Source organism: Capsicum annuum, chromosome 7, assembly GCF_002878395.1.
Source record: "Capsicum annuum cultivar UCD-10X-F1 chromosome 7, UCD10Xv1.1, whole genome shotgun sequence".
Classification (NCBI taxonomy): domain Eukaryota; kingdom Viridiplantae; phylum Streptophyta; class Magnoliopsida; order Solanales; family Solanaceae; genus Capsicum; species Capsicum annuum.
The window spans coordinates 224,743,139-224,763,300 of record NC_061117.1 but is presented as its reverse complement, the minus strand read 5'-3'; the positions used below and the strand labels follow the sequence as shown (position 1 = coordinate 224,763,300).

General features: G+C 34.1%; 3 protein-coding genes across 5 annotated transcripts; 2 read left to right on the top strand and 1 right to left on the bottom strand.

Moving 5' to 3' along the window:
- The first annotated feature begins 4,027 nt into the window (after positions 1–4,027).
- On the top strand, positions 4,028–6,891 carry LOC107878782 (probable serine/threonine-protein kinase WNK11). Its single transcript, XM_016725904.2, has 3 exons — positions 4,028–4,181; positions 4,964–5,464; positions 6,210–6,891. The coding sequence occupies exons 1-3, from the start codon at positions 4,179–4,181 to the stop codon at positions 6,627–6,629; spliced, it is 924 nt and encodes a 307-aa protein (XP_016581390.1). The 5' UTR covers positions 4,028–4,178; the 3' UTR covers positions 6,630–6,891.
- Positions 6,892–11,302: 4,411 nt separating this feature from the next.
- On the top strand, positions 11,303–14,924 carry LOC107877420 (probable inactive receptor kinase At4g23740). Its single transcript, XM_016724069.2, has 2 exons — positions 11,303–13,767; positions 14,112–14,924. Exons 1-2 carry the CDS (start codon positions 12,693–12,695, stop codon positions 14,720–14,722), a joined length of 1,686 nt encoding a protein of 561 aa, XP_016579555.2. The 5' UTR covers positions 11,303–12,692; the 3' UTR covers positions 14,723–14,924.
- Positions 14,925–15,537: 613 nt separating this feature from the next.
- Positions 15,538–19,563, bottom strand: LOC107878780. Of its 3 annotated transcripts, XM_016725903.2 has the most exons (3): positions 19,225–19,456; positions 17,534–17,664; positions 15,538–17,044 (listed from the first exon to the last, which is right to left on the bottom strand). In XM_016725903.2, exon 3 carries the CDS (start codon positions 17,021–17,023, stop codon positions 15,737–15,739), a length of 1,287 nt encoding a protein of 428 aa, XP_016581389.2. In that variant the 5' UTR covers positions 17,024–17,044; positions 17,534–17,664; positions 19,225–19,456; the 3' UTR covers positions 15,538–15,736. The 3 variants fall into 3 exon arrangements, with proteins under 3 accessions (XP_016581389.2, XP_016581386.2, XP_047249312.1); XM_016725900.2 differs by lacking the exon at positions 17,534–17,664 and having other exon boundaries at positions 19,225–19,563; XM_047393356.1 differs by lacking the exon at positions 17,534–17,664 and having other exon boundaries at positions 17,846–19,391.
- Between the last annotated feature and the right edge of the window lie 599 nt (positions 19,564–20,162).

Here is a 20,162-nt window from a genome sequence, read left to right as displayed (position 1 = left end):
GACTGAAACGGTAATTTTGCCTACTTTGTAAGCAAGGAGATCGTGTATGCTAACATTTTTCTTTTTAAACGGGGTACAGAGGTTGTTTTTAATAATATCGATCTATCTTAATTTTGCTTTCTTATTTTATTTATCGCGAAGGTGACACCTACTTTGTCTTGTATCACTTTGCTCGCACATTTATTTGAATATCCACAACTCTGCTAACTTCCTCTCTTGAACATATATGTTTTTATTAGACGTCATGCTGCCTCATATAATAATATTAAGCCTTGGTGCCACATTTCTTTTTTGGGGGGTTTCTCATTCGGTGTTCAATGTCCACATTGTAGTTTCAACTAATCCGGATCGCACACTACAAGGCTCATTCTGGAGGACTCTCCCAATTCTGGTGTCACATTCTTATCCTACGGTACCCTAATTTAAGCCTTTATTTCACTTATTTCGTTTCAATATAATATGCAAAATTATTATGAGTTTCTTCATTTTCTTTGATTACATTCAAAATACTTATCTCTTTAATAGTGACTCGTTCATCGATCTTCTATCGAAATATAATAAATTAAATTAATTTGATGTTGATTTCAAATAGTATTCATGAAACATATTTGTGTGCGTACTTTTGATATGGTCAGTGAAAGACGATTTGACGCAAGTTGACTTTGGGACATGGGATCTAGGTGTTACTATTGACTAGTCTCTATCCAAGTACTATGTATGTTCTTGCAACTAATTCCACTCTCCATAATTGCCACTTGAAATTATATTCCTCTACATTGGGTTTTATCTTATGTTAAATAACGTTTCTAATAGAAATAATAATGTTAGTAGAGAGTACATTTGGGGCCCGGTTCGAGCGTTAAATGAAAAAAATTATATTAAGAGTATCGTCTTTAGAAATAGGTTCTGTAACATACAAATTAGTAAGACGTCAATATGAGTATAGGTTTTATAACATACGAATTAGTAAGGCGTCAATACGAGTATCGAACACTTAATAGATTCCTTGTGTTTGTATTCCTAAAGTTGTTGTCACTTGTCATGCGACCAAGAAATTACGAGTTTAAGTTATGGACAGTGGCGGATCCAAGATTTAAGCATTGTGGGTGCTTAAAAAATTTAAAAACTGAAAAAAGATAAAAATTCACCTTAATGAGGTTTAAACCCGAGGCATCCCTTTCAGGGGAGAACCTTAGAGTCAACTTAAACGTCAATGCACCGAACCAACTTTTTATTTTAATGGGTGCTTTTATATATTATATACCTATTTTCGTATATTTTTTATGTAATTTTACTTATTCCGTGTCGAGTTTAGTGAGTGTCGGAGCACCCCACAAATGAATGTAGGTCCGCCCCTGGTCGTGGAAGCAACATATTGCATAAATGTGAGGTAATGTTCCTTACAATAAATACTTGTAGTTCAATCTTTTCACGAATCTTGCATATAGTGAAAGTTTTAGTGGACCGAATTATTTTTCTTTATTTTTAATTCATCAAGAAGAAGCAAAGGAAGAGCTAGGACTGCTTATCGGACGAATCGGATGGACCATCACACTTAACGGTTTAGCTTAACAGTTATCGGTTTAAAAATATACAAATCCACTAGACAACCGATAAGATATCGGTTGGTTCGGTAACGGATAAATAATTATTGAGCGGTTATCGGACGGTTTATCGGATATCCACAATTCTTACTTGAATGCGTCTCAAAATCAGAAAACAAAACAGAATAGAACATTCTTTTCTTTTCACAGTGACACTGACAACAAAAATACTAGTGCTAAATCTCTTTAAAGCTTTGGCTACTATTTAGTAGTTTTGATTTGAGTTGGCAAAGCAAACCAAAGCAATGAACAGGGTATGAGTTTTGACCTTGTGTACTTGAATAAATAATAACTTTAGTAGTTACTAGTTAGTAAGCACTTTACTGTTTAGGGTTAATTAGGGATGAACTTTAGGTTAGAATTTAGATCCATTAGGTTTGAGTTTGAATTTTACTACAATATAATATAATATAATATATATTTTATATATCTAGGTAAAAAATATAAGTATATATGGTAATTCTTAACGGGTTAACGGTTTATCCAATAAAAAAATTGTGTAATCCACCCTCATACCAATAAGCCGTTAATTAAAAAAATTTAATCCGTTCATCAACCATTTATCCGATAAGCCAGTACCAATAAGCCAATAAATTAATTTTGCGGATGGCTTATCAGATACGGTTCGATTTTGAACAGCCCTAGGAAGAGCAATAACCATTTCTGAAATTTGCCAATAGGCTAAAATATGAATTATAACTTAAATAGTTACATACAATTGGCTATCTTATGCAAATCTAACCTTTGGTAAAAGGCCATCTAAACTTTGAGGGCCACGACATCAACGAATTGCTAAATTTTTGGGCCAATGATTAGCATTGATGGGCCTTAAAGACATAAAACAGTTACTAATTGAAAAACATTCCATTTCGGCGGATTGAAAAAGTCATAAACTACTATAATTGTGTAATTTTCTATTGACGTTAATATGACGACTCTCTCAGTTACACGTGTTTACAAAATAGAACATTCTATTCTTATGATTGGTCCTATGTGATGATAAGCAACAATAAGAATTCTGAAAATCAAATTTGATATTGCACGAGAGTGAAAGTTGAAATAGATTATTAATCTTTAACTTTTTCGAAAATTCTTTATTAATACTCGTGAATGAACCGTTATGATATTGGTCTAAGACTTCGTGTTTGAGATTTGTTGTACTCACCTAAAGTGTAAGGAGTTAGAAGCAAAGAATGATCATCCCATGCTGTTTCCATACTTTTATCTATATTTGTCAATGAATTTATGACGCACTTCCATAATATGATAATATCCTCCCAAACCTTATTAAAAAATTATGCTTTTTACTAATGTGTGAAAACTTTCAAACCATAATCTTATTCCTTAAATCTTGACTCAGAAACATGTTGTCCTTTTTTTTTTAAACCATTTCGATCTTTATCTAAGACTACTTGTATTAAGCTTTTTTAAAGAGTAAAATATATTTAACGAATGATCCTTCAATATATTCTTTAAATCTCGACTCGAAAACAAGTCGTCCTTCTTTTTAACTATGATTTTAAGGCTCGTGCATTTAGCTTATTTAAAGAGTAAACTATAATTAAGGAAATGATCCTCCAAATCATATTTCCATATTTCGACAAGCAGTTAATGCCCTAAGAGAAATTGGCGATAAGTCTATTTGCATATCCTTAGTCCAAAATCTCTTAGCAAACTCGATGGTACCGTTCTCGGATATTATCGATTTTGCTACCGAGATTGTTACCCCAAGTTTGTCCAGCAGCGATTGAATGTTGAAGTAGTACCGTCTTAAGTGTTGGGCTTGGTTGGAGTTGGTTTACCGGACCGAAGAGTGGCAAGCAATATTATTACAATACCGAAAAGAACTTGTCGCGGGAGCAGCCAAAAAAGAAAAGACTCCTTCAACAACAAAGAAAGAAATTGCGTAAGTAAAGAGAAAGATAGTCAGTCCTCTTGGATCTTTATTTATCAATTAATATAAATGACTCTCCTCCATAATATCCTCCCGACCTTATTCTAAAACTATGAAAATTTTTGCTCAAATAAGAAACTTTTAGGTATCGTTTAGTGTGAGGTATAAGATATAATAGTTCTCGAATAAATTATTTCATATTTTATTGAAGATATTAATTAGTCAGGTATTATTTATCCGATCATTTATAAGACATAATCATATTCTTTTTTTTCTATTATTTGTATGATCGGTTAAAAATAGTCTTCCAAATACAATAGAATTCACGTTTTACTAAGCAATATTTAATACTCCAAGATACTTTCCCACGTGTAATCCGGATTCTAAATAGTAATAATCTAATTTTCACCTAATCCAAGTAATTAAATGACTAACAACTACTAAACCAAACCTTAACCATGGTTAATTCAATTTTCGTCAACTGAAAGTCTAAACTTAACCATAGTTAACATTGTCCTATAAATATCAGCTGCTATAAACCCTTCAACTTTTCTTTTTTCCATTGCCCTATTATTCCGTTTCGTTAGAAAAAAAAAAAAAAAAAAAAAGAGAAATAATTCAGCTTTTTTGCTTTTTTGTTCGTTGAAGAAGACGACGAAATTCCGTAACGTTCGCACTTAATGGTAAATATATATATAAATATATTTTTTTTTAATATAAAGTTTCTGTTTTTATCGATAAATCCAGTTTAGTCAATGATTTTTTTCAATTTTATTTCATACAGTTGTTTTGATATTTGTTTTTTATTTGAATACTTTGAATTTTCGATGTGTTTGATATAAAAAGTGTACAAAAAGAGTTCAATTTTGGTGAATTTTGAAGAAAATTTGATGAGTTACTGTTTTTAGTGATAAATTCAAAGGTATTTTTTTTTTAAATCTAAGAGTTCAAAATCGTTGTTTTGAGATTTGTTCTCTAGTCGAGTAGCTTGAATTTTAGTAGTTTTGCTTTAAAAAGCGTAAAGAAAAGTTCAATTTTGGAGACTTAAGGAGAAAGTTTGAGGAGTCTCTGTTTTTTTTGATAAATCCAAAGGTTTAAACTTTGAAAAATCGATTTTTAATTTTTTTTGCTATTTTTTAAAATCTCTGAGTTCAAAAACATTGTTTTTTGATTTGTCTCCATTCGAATAGCTTGGATTTTAGCTGTTTTTTTGTTGCAAAAAGTGTCAATTTTGAAGAAAATCTGACTTGTCACTTTAAATTCAGTTTTTATTGATAAAAATCGATTTTTTTTTTAAATCTCTATTTTTTAATTTAAAAGTTCAAAAAAAAAAAAGTTTTGATATCTGTTTTCGATTCGAATAGCTTGAATTTTACTTGTTTTTACTATAAAAAGTGTTTTAAAACTTCAATTTTGGTGAAAATTTGAACTAATTAGGTGTTTTTTTTTTAATTCATGGTTGAAGGTGCAGAGCGTGAATGTGGATCAGGATCGGGAATCGGAGCCATTCGTTGAACTCGACCCGACAGGTCGATACGGGCGGTACGACGAGCTATTAGGTTATGGAGCAGTGAAGAAAGTGTACAGAGCATTTGATCAAGAAGAAGGCATTGAAGTAGCATGGAACCAAGTGAAATTGCGTAATTTCATCGATGATCAACAGGTGATTGATCGGTTATATTCGGAGGTGAGGTTATTGAAGACGTTAAAGCATAAGAACATAATCGCATTGTACTCAGTTTGGAGGGATGAGAAAAGGAATACTTTGAATTTCATAACGGAGGTGTGTACATCGGGGAATTTGAGAGAGTATAGGAATAAGCATAAGCATGTATCGATGAAGGCTTTGAAGAAATGGTCTAAGCAGATTCTTAAGGGATTGGATTATTTGCATACACATGAACCTTGTGTTATTCATAGGGATCTCAATTGCAGTAATGTCTTCATTAATGGCAATATTGGGCAGGTATGTTATTGAGCGCGTGTAGTTTCTTGTCATTCGATTTTTGTTATTGATGTTTAGTATGATTTGTGGTGCTTTTACTTTCGTTTATTCTCTTTTTGGATTGTGTTGAACTGTTTTCCTCGAGTGGAGGGTCTATCGGAAACAACTCTCTATCTCTGAGATAGGGTTATGTACCCGTTACGCTGTATATTGTTGTTGCTGCTTTATCTGTTGTTCTATCATGTTTTGCCGAGCGAGGGTCTATCTGACCTCTCTACCTCTGAGGTAGGTTATGTACCCATTACACTGTATATTGTTGTTGTTGCTTTATCTGTTGTTCTATCATGTTTTGTCGAGTGAGGGTCTATCAGAAAGAACCTCTCTATCCTGCAAAGATATGGGTAAGGTTTGCGTACATATTAGTATCTGTTATTGTTAGCATTAGCCTTATCTTCATTGAGAAATAGTTTTATTAATTCTTCTATGTCATAGCTATTTGTCCAACCAAAAAAGGATAATGTTGATTATTATACCTTTGAGGAAGTATTTATTATATGAACATTATTGTGTCGTTCACATGCAGAAACATTCATTTCGCCAATTGTTATTTACTTCTTTTGACTTGGAAAGAAAAAAAAGATTTGGTTTTTATTTGATTCATGTTAGTCTTTTTTGATATCCTTGTTTTCGCTTGCTTCTTCATGAACTTTAGAATTTCGAAAGAAGTATGACTGGTACGAGCTTTATTCGCGTTGTGTTGAAACAGGTTAAGATTGGTGATTTGGGTTTTGCAACGATAGTAGGGAAGAGTCATTCAGCACATTCAGTTCTTGGAACCCCGGAGTTCATGGCACCGGAGTTGTATGATGAGGATTACACAGAGCTGATCGATATCTACTCATTTGGGATGTGTGTTTTGGAGATGGTGACGTTGGAACTGCCTTACAGTGAGTGTGATAACGTGGTGAAGATTTACAAGAAGGTAATATCCGGAGTGAGGCCTAAGGCGATGTACAAGGTCAAAGATCCCGAGGTCAAGCACTTCATTGAGAAGTGTCTTGCTCAGCCTAGAGTTAGACCCTCTGCTTCTGATCTCCTTCAAGACCCTTTCTTTCGCGACATTAACGACGATGATGACGAAAATGACGATGAAGAGTGGACTAGTAACAACTATTGGCCTGCCTAGCTCAGCCATTGCTATTAGTTGCTAGTAAGTATGTTAGTTAGTTGTATTAGTTTTTTGGTGTGGAGTTTTGGTGATGATTTGTGTGCTAATAGTGTTTTTTTGCCTTTTCTTCCAAAAAAGAAGAAAAGAAAATGGTTTTGCTTTTTTATGAAACTATTGCAAAAGAGAAACAATAGAAAGAGTGGATTTTGGTGATGTAATTTGTACATACATTTGGTGTTGTATTCTTTCTTAATGCCAATTCACTCTTTTCATCTCTTTACCTCATAATAGTCTCTTTCAATTTCATTTTATCTCCTTCACATCGAAAAAAATGAAGATTTTGGCTTGAAGTATTACTTTGGTTAAATAATTTAACGAAGTGAAAATATGTAACTATTCATGATCAAGTACTAGAAGTGTACATACCCTTAAAGAATATATACTAACTCGAGTCGGTTTGTACTAAACTCTATGCAACTTTTTACCATGAACTAAACTAACGGTAGTGAAAATGCATAGCTATCCATGATCAACTACTAGAATTGTATATATTGGTACAAGAGTATATATTAACTCATATGTCAGTTTGACGTAAACACTCAATGCAAATTTTTACCATAAACTATCTTTTCATACCCCTTGAAGTGGTAGGACAACTAAACCTTCAAAAAAATGGGGCAAGTCAAAATTTTGGAATTGGAACTATTGGTTGGTGTATTTGTGTCAGAACTTTAGAATGGGATTGATTGATTCAAATTTTAAGAATTAAGAAGCAAGCAAGAAGGCTAAAAATTGCCTTTTGGCATAATGTAGTGGCTTTTATTATTATTACTAAAATAAAACATGGTGTGGAAGCAAAGTAATTGACATACTCAAGTTGTCGCCATGCTGTCCCATTCTCAATTTGTTGGACTAAAACAAATCCCATTGTTAACTTTTAAAAAAATAATCTAAAACTAATAAATAAATTAAAAGTCCAATAAAATTTGTTGGCGTGTGTGTTGCATTTCCATTTCCCACTTTAACAAATCAAATCAAAATTCAAAATTGAATAAATCAATAGATACCTCCACCAAGATTTGTCTTGGAGAGTGCTAAGTATTTAAAAAAAAAAAAAAAAAAAACTTAATGAGAAGTTTGAAAATAACAATAATAATTGCGTCTCATTTTTGAATAAGTTGAGTTCAGATATATGAATCACTATTTATTCATTTAACATCGTATCATATCATCATCGTATTATGATAGAAGTATTACTTCAAGTTTTGAAAATAAAGTCGTTTTAATTGAAAGTATTTTATCTCTATAATAGATAGTTTTGCTTGCTTCTTTCCTTACAATCAATAAATGGCTTTCCCGTTCTTGAACTCTATGGCAAGTTCAGCTACCACCTTCGAGTGTGATCTATGCTCCAACATGTCGACTCTGAATTAATTAGATTTAAGTACTTTATCTTTAATCAAAATTTGAAATGTGTATCTTGAGAATGGAGTTACTTTTCATATAAAGCACTTTACTTTCAAATGAACTTCCAACTGAATTCAAATTAATCGAATCCTAAAATCAAATGTCAATCACTAAATTAAAAATATAAAAAGATGAATAAAGGGGAAAAGTATTAGCACTAGTTGGAAAAAAAGAAAAAGCTTGAAAAAGAAAAGTAAGAAAAGGTCTAAAGGACCAAGTTGATTTTAGAAGACGTAGGGCCATTTACCATTATGCTCCATAATAATTTCTTCACAAGTGTCAACCGTCTTGTGGGGTCCAATAACGGTCTTTTCGACTAATTCGATGTCAGGTATTCAAATTAAACTTTGACTAATTCGAATTCACATAAAAAAGTTCGATATTTAAGTAAAGCGCTTTCTACTAAAAACGTTTTCATATCAATGACTATAATCCTATTTACCATTTCACCATAATATTTGATGGTAGTAGTCTCGGTTGCTTATTTAAAAAGAGTGTTAGTATTTTTTTTCCAATTTATTAAATTTTTTATTTTACAATTAATGATAATTCTATTGTAGAAATTAGAATATTTGATTTACAAACTATATTTTTTTTTGTTTTCCACACGGTGTCTGATACCTGAACTAGATTTCCAATTAATTTGGATCACGCATCGCAAGACTCATTCTGAAGGTAACGCTTGCACTAGAATTTTCTTCGTACTCAAAGCTCGAACCAAATTTTACAAACTATATCAAAATTATAGTACATGAATTAATGATAACGAGATTAATTATCGAACGTATAATATATGATTCATCGAAATAAAGTACAAGATATACATATAATATATATTTAATTCTATAGTAGATAAATTTGAATAAACATTCATTTGCAATTTAACTTTCACATCCTTAAATAATTTGGGAGAATAGCTTTGAAAGAAGGAAATTTTGGTCATTCAATTGTTTCAAGGGGATAGTCAATCCTAAAATTATTATTTCATATTAATTATAATATAAAAATAGTATCAAAATTAAGGTATGTTAATTCTATAATTGTTTATACTGACGTTAAAATTTAATAAAACACGGGATTAAATAATCTCATATTGCTAAAAACTTAGTCACAATTAATATTTATATCAAAACATATTAATTTCTAATGGTTAAGTGAAACTATATGTGAAAACATGTGTTATGTATTTATTAAATTGATATAAATATTAAATACAAATAAATTATTGCCTCTCACATTCAATCCTAAAATTATTATCCTTTATCATTAACCATATGACCTCTTTAATTTTAAAAGATTCAAAAGATTTTGTTTCATTAAATGCCTTGCATATCAAAAAATTATGATCAAAGTTTTATTTTCCTATTATTGAAAGTTTTTGCGGATGAGAACTCGTTTAATTATAGTTTAAGAATTAAGATTAATGAAATAATCACATAAGCCAAGTCCACTTCCAAATCCTTGCATTCTTTGCACTTAACAGCTTAATAATTATTTTCTTAAATTTTGTGTCAAATTTAAGACATTTACTAGGTAAAATTTTTGCTCGTAAAATAGAAGAAAATAAAATTTCTTGACCACTTACAAATTGGATAGAATAAAATGACATTTTGGGATCTCTTGACACAAAATTTAATTTTGGGATCACTTCACGTTTGATTTACACATGTTTTAAGAAATAATAAATAGAGGGGTGATTTTACTATTATCACTCTTTGAATATAATAATTTTTTTGCTTGAAAAATGTAATGAGTGATGTATTGTATTTAATACTAAGGGTAAAATGGATAAAAATAGGTAAATTATCCACTCATTTTATAAACTGGACAAGTATTATTAAACATTACAAAATAGAAATCTAGACAAGTAAGATGAACGGAGGGAGTACAAATTTTTTTTGCTAAAGCGACACTTATTTTGATCGGAGGGAGTAATATTTTTGCCACATCTTTCAACAAAAAAGATAATTATTAGATACTCCATTTTTATTTGGAATGTCTAATAATACTTGTTCGGTTTATAAAACGAGTGAATAATTTACATATTTTTATTCATTTTACCCTTTACATTAAATATTATTCGTTATCTAATGTATTTATCAAAATATTAAATTTATTATATTCAGAGCGTAATATGATAAAATTATCCCTATCATTACATCTTAATTCACGTGCAATAGAAAAATGGACAAAGTAAAGATTGATATTCTCCCTTATATCACCTTTTGTACCTACAAAACTAGCCAACAAGTTACTAATAAAAGCCTCACTTTACTGGGTGGATACACGAATTGCTTGTGTTATTTTCTTTATTTGATTGATCATCGAGTTATTCTATTGTAGATTTAATTTGATTTCTGGTGAATTTGATTGAGTTCTCGGACAGAGGGAGTATTTGCTTCCAATTACTTTTTAATAGTGTTCAATTCTCAAGAAACATCTAATAAATAACGGTAACTTAGAGCCCGTTTGGGTAGGATTAAAATCTGGTCAATTATCTTTTAATCTCTTTTTTAGCTTTTTAAGGTGTTTGGTAAAACTAAAAAGTACTTATAAAAAAAGCTAAAAACTGATTAAAAGAATCAAAAAGTAAGAAGCTGGGTGCCCCCACTTTTTTGCGTACCCCCAGTTTTTTATTTTTTAGATTAAAATTCTTTTAGATTTGATCAAAACATTTACCTTTTTATCCCCTATATTTTCCTCCAATTCCAACAATATCCTAAACTTGTAGCCCTTAAATATATATTTTTTTCTTTTTCTCTTGCCTCTTCGCTTCATCTCTTCCCTCCAATTTCCTCTTCATCTTTCTTCTTTGTTTTCATCGAATCCATCATTAATCGGAGGTTTGTTCAAAAATTTTATTTTAAAATTAAAAATTATAAATAATTCACCTTATTTATGGTGTTAACAACTTTAAGGACATTTAAATCATTTTAACGACAAAAAAGTATTTAACATCACTTGTTTACCAAACGCATGAACAACTTTTTTTCAGTTTCAACACTTCTATCCAAAAATTTATAAGCACTTATTTTAAATTTTCAATCACTTAAGCTAAAAAACTATTTTTTTAATCTTATCCAAACGGGCTCTTTGTAAACTATATCTTTTATTTGTTTTTCTTTATGAACGTGAAATGGGTTAAAAGCGCACACTTATTTTGGGACGGAGGGAGTATTTTTTTGGATGCCTAAATTGATAAACATGTTGATTTTTGTTTTCTTTTAACACAAATCTTGAACTCCTAATGCTTCCAACAGTAAAGACACCAACAACCTTGTAATGTTCAGAAAAGATATGATCATTGTCTTATCCAACTCCAATTCCTTGTCATTACACTATAAACAAAAGTGTGTAATGAATATTACAAGGTAGGTTTGAGATCAAGTCATAACATGGAAACATTGGAAACTATGACCAAATTGTTTCTTGATGCACTAAAGTTTTCGCTGTGCTCAGGATTTGGGGATGGGCCGGACCAAGAGGGTCTATTATATGCAGCTCCACCGTGCAGTTCTACACGGCTAGAACCCGAGACCTCCTGGTCACGTGACATCAACTTTACTGGTTACTCCAAGTGTGTCCTTTGATAGAAACAAGGTCATGGTGCACTAAAGTTTCGGGTATGGTCGGGCTTTGGGGATGGGCTGGACCACAAGAGTCTATTATATGCAGCGCTACCATGCAGTTAGAAACAAGGTCACAAAGACAGAAAAATGCCAAAAGATGGATAATACTATGTACTAAAGTTTCCGCTATGCTCGGGATTTGGGGATGGGTCGACCACAAGGGTCTATTATATGCAACTCTACCGTGCAGTCCTACAGGAGGTTGTTTCCACGGCTAGAACTTGTGACCTCCTAGTCACATGACAACAACTTTACCCGTTACTCCAAGTGTCCCCGTTGATAAAAACAAGATCACAAAGATAGAAAATGCTATGTACTAAAGTTTCCGCTATGCAAGAGGAACAAGATCACAAAGATAGAAAATGCCAAAAGTCGGATAATACTATGTACTAAAGTTTCCGCTATGCTCGGGGTTTGGGGATGGGCCGACCACAAGGGTCTATTATATGCAACTCTACCATGCAGTCCTACAGGAGGTTGTTTCCACGGCTAGAACCTGTGACCTCCTAGTCACATGACAACAACTTTACCGGTTACTCCAAGTGTCCCCGTTGATAAAAACAAGATCACAAAGACAGAAAATGCTATGTACTAAAGTTTCCGCTATGCAAGGGGAACAAGATCACAAAGATAGAAAATGCCAAAAGACGGATAATACTATGTACTAAAGTTTCTGCTATGGTCGGGGTTTAGGGATAATGAGCCGGACCACAAGGATCTATTATATGCAGCTCTACCGTGCAGTTCTACAGGAGGTTGTTTACACGGCTAGAACCTGTGACCTCCTGGTCACGTGATAACAACTTTACCGATTACTCCAAGTGTGTACTGTCCTCTGATAGAAACAAGGTCACAAAGACAGAAAAATGCCAAAAGATGGATAGTACTATGTAGTGAAATTATGTCAACACATTTAGTAACCTTGTACAACTTCTATGGACATGTCAACTGTCAAACAACAACATTTGATCTTCTAGCTAAATAGATGGACAATCTTCTCAAGTTTATTGTAAGTGTTTTAGTTTCTGTTCTTTTTATCAGATTCTGTAATGCAGGTGAGTTAACTGAATCCAAGTCATTTCTCAATTTTATTCTTGCTATTGATCCAAACAAAGTACTAAACATTGATCAGAATGCTTTAGTGTCTTACCCTTGTTACTATAAATTACGCGGTGTTAAGTGCAGTTTACGTTCCAGTGAAGTCGTAGAAATAAGGCTTGAGAACATGGATCTTGGTGGAGTAATTGACGCGGAATCGCTTTGCAAACTCTCAAAATTGCGAGTTCTTAGCTTAGCTAGGAACAAGATTCATGGGACAGTTCCTGAGTCGATATCAACGTGTAAAAGTTTAACTGTTCTTGATCTAAGCAGCAACTTTCTTAGTGGAGATTTATTGGTACTACTCCAGTCTTTGACAATGCTGAAGAATCTTAAACAACTGAATATTTCTAACAACAATTTCACTTTCTCACAACATACCGTGAGTCTACAAGCGTTGAGAGGTGTAACAGTGAAAGAATCAACTGCAGAAAGTAACAATACAAAGACAAAGAATCATCGTATGAGTCTGATGGTTTGGGTCCTTCCATGTCTTGGAATTGTACTTGTGTTTGTAGTTTTAGTATTCTTGTACATGAGATGTGTTAGAACAGCTAAGGATAAGGAAGAAGTAGTTAATTACCCGTCTCCACGAAAAACTCCCTCAGCTGAGGTTGTTGATGGAGTATGTAACACTGAAGAGAGATCAGAACTTTTCTTTTTCACGGAAGATGTTGAAAAGTTTACGTTGGACGATCTTCTTGAAGCAACAGCTAACTTGAGAAAACAAGGCATATGTAGTAGCCTCTACAAGGTACATATTAATAGCTGTGGTGTCTTTGCTGTCAAGAGACTCAAGAAACTACAAGTGGGGTTCAAGGAATTTTCGCGAACGATGAGAAATATAGGGAACTTGAAGCATCAAAATGTACTTCCACTTGTTGCTTATTACTCTAGCAATGAAGAAAAGATGCTCATCTACAAATATCAGAACAGTGGAAGTCTACTAACTCTTTTTGAAAGTAAGCTAATTATAATTAAGAATTTTATCATGTTACTGTTCTTTCTACACTTGAGCCGAGTGTCTTTTGGAAACAGCCTCTCTACCTCAAATGAGGTAGTGGTAAGGTCTGCGTACACTCTACCCTCCCTAGACCTCACTTGTGGGATTTCACTACCTATGTTGTTGTTGTATCATATTATTGTTCTTTCTACACTTGAGCCGAGGGTCTTTTGGAAACGACCTCTCTACCTCCCACGAGGTAGTGGTAAGGTTTGCGTACACTCTACCCTCCCTGGACCTCACTTCTAGGATTTCACTACGTATGTTGTTGTTGTATCATACTATTGTTCTTTATTGTTGCAGATTATGTAGAAGGGAAATGGACTTTCCCATGGAAACTAAGGCTGTCAATTGCAGTTGGCATGGCAAGGGGTTTGGCTTACATATACAGTAGTTCTAAGAAAGGCAATGTCATTCCTCATGGCAACATTAAGCCATCAAATATACTATTAAACGAAAACGAGGAGCCCTTAATAAGTGAATATGGATATAGCAAATTCATAGACCCCAACAAAAGTTGCCTTTATAAAGACAATGGTTATACAGCCCCTGAGAAGACGTTGACAGAACAAGCTGATGTTTATAGTTTCGGGGTGATTCTGTTGGAAATGCTGACCGGTAAAGTTGTGGAGAAGACAGGATTAGACCTCGTCAAGTGGGTGAAATCAATAGTGAGGGAAGAATGGACTGGAGAGGTGTTTGATAGTGAAGTTTCCAACTATGAAATGTATGCTTTCCCTCTACTAAATGTAGCACTCAAGTGTGTTGATCGTTTGCCAGAGGAGCGGCCTACTATGGGAGAGGTTCTGGAGATCATCGAAGAAGTTGTCAATGATCAAGAAGACATTTCTCCTTCTTCTGTTACTTCTTTTGAATCAACCCCTGGTTCAATGAAGCATGTGTATGCCTTTTAGTTTTGAGAGCTTTCTTCTTTATGCATGTGATCATTATTTGCATAAATGGTTGGTGCCTTTTAGTTTGTGAGCTATTCATGTAAGTTTCACAAGTATTCATCTTTTGAAAAGTAGTGTTCTTATTAAGACATCATCTTCAATGCTCTCATTATGCTTAGAAGTACATAAATGTTGACAATCAGCTTACAACAACATTTTTCTTTAGCGAACTCGAGCTCATTACTTGTTACAAAAAATAATATCAGACAATGGCATCCAAGGCAGGTACGACAAGGCCGGGAGGGGGACTGTTAAATTGTCTCTAAATTGGATTCATGTAGCATACTGAATATTGTATTGCCGGTGTGGCTCAAGGGTGAAGCTAGTATCGGACAATGGCATCCAAGGCAGGCACGACTAGGCTGGGAGGGGGACTGTTTGTTGTCTCTAGACTGGAGTCATGTAGCATACTAAAGACTATTGACAGGAGTGGCTAAACGGTGAAGCTAGGAGGCATGCAAGGGAGGCACGACAAGGCCAGCAGTAACTAGTTATTCTTTAATATAATTCTTTTACATGGTTCGAACAATCTTTTCATGCCGAGCATGAGTCTTTTTTTCTTTTTGCAAAATTTAAAATGATGAGCCTTTTCATTGCAAAATATGAACTAATAAATCTTACATTTAAAAAATAAAATTGAAATCATGATTTGGAAGGCCAAATCATGCTTTCCGGAGAATTTGAGATCGCATGTCCGAACGCTGATTTGATAACATGATTTGAATCACGACTATATCACATGTGCAAACGCAAGCTTAGTACGCTGAGGCTGAGGATGAGATTGCACAGCACAAATTCGAATTATTCCAAAGGAAATGCTGAGCATAAATTCAGCACAAAGTTCTATTAACTACAAGGTACTGAAGTAAAACAAGTCTCCAACAGACAAAAGTTGATTAGTTCAGAGCATTGTAAGCATTCACAAGACTAAATCCTAATCGCGCTATAGGTCACCCGAGAACCATTCACAAACGCTCAGAAAAAAGCTCTGCTGCCATAGAACACCCGCGAGCCAGTGCTCTTGGGTGTTTGCGATGTCTGATCTGAACTTGAGTTACCAGAACTGGTTGTCCCTTTTTCAATGTCGAGTGGAAGCTTCATCTTTGCCAGAGACTCGGTAAATTGCTGCATACTTTTCATGTACATATCCACAATATCCTGTTGCACAACCTTTTGCTCGGGCTCAATGACTAATGGTTTTGGAAATGCATTGCCAGTCTTGCTTTCTGATATGTTGCTTTCGGAATTTCCAAAATTATTTTTACCTGTGGGACATTCTTTAGAAGCTGATGCATATTCTTCCCCTGGAGACTTGGAAGCTCCTTGGGTCTCGGAGGACTGAGAGCTTGCGGGATGCAAAGCTGATGGAGAATCGATGGTTGATATGCTGCTGGGAGGCGAATCACGCTTTGGATATTGGCGGAAATTAGCAACTTCACTTGGAACATTTTCCATATGGACATCGACTTCTGGGCTGAGCTGGTTTTCTGTATCAGAAGAGACCAAGCTATCCGAGCTTTGACAGTCTAGATTAGTGCCTGGTATACTGAAGTACTCGGAGACCATAAGATTGTTTTCATTAACAATCTTAGGATCTGGGAACTCAATTTTGTCAAACTCGTTTGGAAGGGACTTATGTGCTTCGATGTCTGGCCGAGATGCATCAGTTTCTGCAGAAATAGGAAATGCAGGAATTTCAATCACTTCAGGTGAAGTTCCATTGTAAGAAAGGGACAACTGCACAAATCCTGCTGGGGAGTGAAAGAGATCAGTCGACGATAGAGAGAACTCTTTTTCTAGCTTTCCATTTGTCGCAAGGATTTCAGATAGGGGGACTAGTGCAAAGCCCAGTAACTGATCTTCCAAATAATTCTTCACCCTGCTCATCATCCATATCTCACATTTAACAGAACATTTTATCGTACGAACACTGAGCCTTACATTTTCATTGAAGACTGGACTTTTCCCACCGCCATTAATGGTCTGAGTGGAGACTGCACTTTCAGGATCACTCGTAAGGCAAAGTTTTGCATAAACATCTTGTTTATGGTAAATGCAGATGTTGTGGATATCTCTAGCCTGATGTACGTACACGTCAAGAACACCAATGAAGTCCTCCATGTTGGCCTCCTCTCTATGAGCAGTAATTCCATGGGATAGGCCAGAAGGGTTCTTGCTGAAAAATTCATTGCCCTGCTTCTCAGAGTCGACGAAAACGGAGGAACCCTTAAATGGTGACACAACAGACTGTGGAGAATCCATGAAACTGATCACAAATAGAACCTACGAAAATCGAAGGATAAGTTCATTATTGGATGTCACCAGCAAACAAGAACTAGCAACTGCATTATAATCTAAATAACCAAATGCAGAAACATATCAAACCAAGTGACAAGAGTTTAAAGATCATAACTGACAGCATAGCAAATAAGAGTATCAAAGATGACAACCAGATCATGTTAAGAAGAAGAATTTCACGCAGGTACAATTCATATCAGAGAAAGAAGTAAATGCAAACAAAATTGCAATCTTTGTCCTCTAAAAGATCAATGTTGAGATGGAATTCCGTGTTAATTTAAGGTGGACAGTATAGCAGAGAATGCGCAAAAATAGTCTAAATTAGGAAATATAGGAAATAATGCTAACGAATCAACACAATCATACTAAATAGGAAACCTGGTGCACGTGCACAAAGCATAGCAGAACCAGTCAAAATTAGGAAATATACCAAAATTATGCTAAAGAATCAACACAATCATACTAAATGCCAACCTGGTGCACGAAGTATCTCGCATTCAGTACAGCAGAATGAGCAGAAACAGTCAAAATTAGGATATACACCAAAATTATGCTAAAGAATCAGCATAATCATACTAAATAGGCAACCTGGTGTGCAAAGCATCCTGCGTTTAGTATAGCAGAAAAGGAGCAGTAACAGTCAAAGTTAGGAAACATACCAAAATATGCTAAGGAATCAACACAATCATGCTAACTACCATAAAAAAAAAAAACATAAGCTCACAAGATTCTTTCTTAAAAAAAAAAAGTAAAAACAGAACGGTGCATAAAGCATCTTGTGTTTACCCAAAGTCCATGGAAGGACTAAACCCTAAGGAGTATGACATAGGCAATCTACCATGACACAAGCATCCGTGGCTTATTCCACGGCTCGAACACACAACCTATCAGTCACACGGAGACAACTTCATCATCGCTCCAAGTTACCCTTCAAGAGCACAAGCTCATCAACAAGCACAAATTCAGAAGAGCATAAGCTCATCAACAAGCACAAATTCAGAATCTAGTCAACTAGTGCACAAAGCATCCTAACAGGTGTGATGTCGGCAGGCTACCCTGACACAAGCATCAGTAGTAGTGGTTGATTCCACGGCTCGAACACATGACCTATAGGTCACACGGAGACAACTTTACCGTTGCTCCAAGGCCACCCTTGGATAGCATAAGCTCATCAACATGAACAAATCCAGAATTTAATCAACTAGTTAACTCAAGGAATTCTCCCAATTTTAAAGGGAAATTCAGCCTTACTCCGGCTAAACTGGGAATAGCTAAAAAGGAGGGGGAGAACCCCAAAACACACCAAAAAGAATCACTTAAATCTTTCACTTTCCCAGCTTAAAGTAACAAATCACACAACTCTGATCCTAGAAATTAACAGAACCCATAGAGTGTTAACTATCCAGCACCTCTGAGAAGTGAATAAAGCTACAATCTTTCAACTTTCTCCACAACTATTTAACTCAAATCCAGCACCAAATATAGATGAACAAAGCTACAATCTTTAACCCCTTTTCCCCCTTCAATACGAAAAACATAAAACTTACCTCATAAAGCTACAATCTTTAACCCCTTTCTTCCAACAACAACAACAAACCCAATGTATTCCCACAAAGTGGGGTCTGGGGAGGGTAAGATGTACGCAGACCATACCGCTACCTCCGAAGAAGTAGAGAGGCTGTTTCCGATATCTTTAACCCCTTTCTTCCAACAACAAAAAAAAACCCAGTGTATTCCCACAACCTCTTTCTTCCCTTCAATAAAAGAAAAACATAAAAATCACCTCATACAGCTACAATCTTTAACTTTCTACTCAACTGTTAAACTTAAATCCAGCACCAAATCCAGATGAATAGAGCTAAAACCTTTAACCCCTCTTACCCTTTCGAGACAAAAACCAGATAACATACCTCAAAATCAGAAACAGATAAGATACAGAAACCATAACAAGTCAAAAACAGTAATATTGTCAAATCAAGAACCAAAGTAAATAGCACATAAACAATTAAAAGTCCAAGAACCAAATTCTACTTGAGCAAAAAAACTACTATTAAAAAACAAAACAAATGAACCAAGAAGGGATTCAAAAAGAGTAATTAATATGGTAAAAATCAAGAAACAAAGTTGACATAAATAATAAAAAGTCCCAAGAAGCAAATTCTTACTGGCAAATTTTAAGAGCAAATTTTGTGGGAAAATGAAACTCGAAAAACGAAGCAACAAGAAGAATAATTGAGATGTGCAGAGAATAAAATCAACAAGAATGATGGTAAGTGGATTTGGAAGTTTGTTGGAAACCCTCTAATATTTGTGCTATTTTTTTGTGTACCATATGTTAGAATTTTATACTAGTAATATTTTTGTATATTACTATTGAGGGGGATATCTTTTTAATTTTAATTAAAAAAGTAGGAACGATGCATTAAAATTTTCGTTATATGTGGGTTTGAAAAAGAGTCAAAGTACAAAGAGTTTTGTCATAAGTTGTTTACAAGATTTGAACTAATGAATGACTTTATGAGCACGTGGAGACAACTTTATGAGTTACTCGAAAGCTCTTGTTCACATAGGTGGAGCCAGCCTTCTTTAGGGGATTCGTCCGAACTCATGAAAAAATATATTATTTATACATGATTAAAATTATTTTTTATATGGTTATAGTAGGTGTGGAATCTCCTTTGATTTAGTTTTCTTTGAATATTGAATCCTCTTACTTGAAATTCTGGCTCCGCCTCTGCTTGTTCAAGGAAACGGGAATTTTATACTCCCTCAGTTTCATATTAGTTTGCCATATTTTATTTTACGCGTGATTCATAAATCAGAAATAATTAGTCAATTTTACTAATTCGTTCTTTAAAAAACTTTTTGAAAACTTTACGGACAATTGTGAATACTTTAAAAAAGAATTAATTGCAAAGGCAATATGAAAAAAATTATTTAACGTTTTCTTGATTTAGTTATGTGACCAACTAATATGAAACAATTAATTTTTAGTAAGACCATCCATTAATACGGAAAGAATGGTGTATTAATATTTAATAGTAAAAGAGAGATAGAATGTTAATAAAGCAATCGAGTGCATTAAAACTCTCACTATGAGTGA

What these genes read in the sequence shown, in the direction of transcription:
- LOC107877420 (XM_016724069.2), top strand. Translation starts at nt 12,693, where the DNA reads ATGGACAATCTTCTCAAGTTTATTGTAAGTGTTTTAGTTTCTGTTCTT. An exon ending in TCTACTAACTCTTTTTGAAA is followed by an intron (nt 13,768 to 14,111) that starts GTAAGCTAATTA and finishes TTATTGTTGCAG; the next exon opens with ATTATGTAGAAGGGAAATGG.
- LOC107878782 (XM_016725904.2), top strand. An exon ending in TTAATGGCAATATTGGGCAG is followed by an intron (nt 5,465 to 6,209) that starts GTATGTTATTGA and finishes GTGTTGAAACAG; the next exon opens with GTTAAGATTGGTGATTTGGG.
- LOC107878780 (XM_016725900.2), bottom strand. Translation starts at nt 17,023, where the DNA reads ATGGATTCTCCACAGTCTGTTGTGTCACCATTTAAGGGTTCCTCCGTT.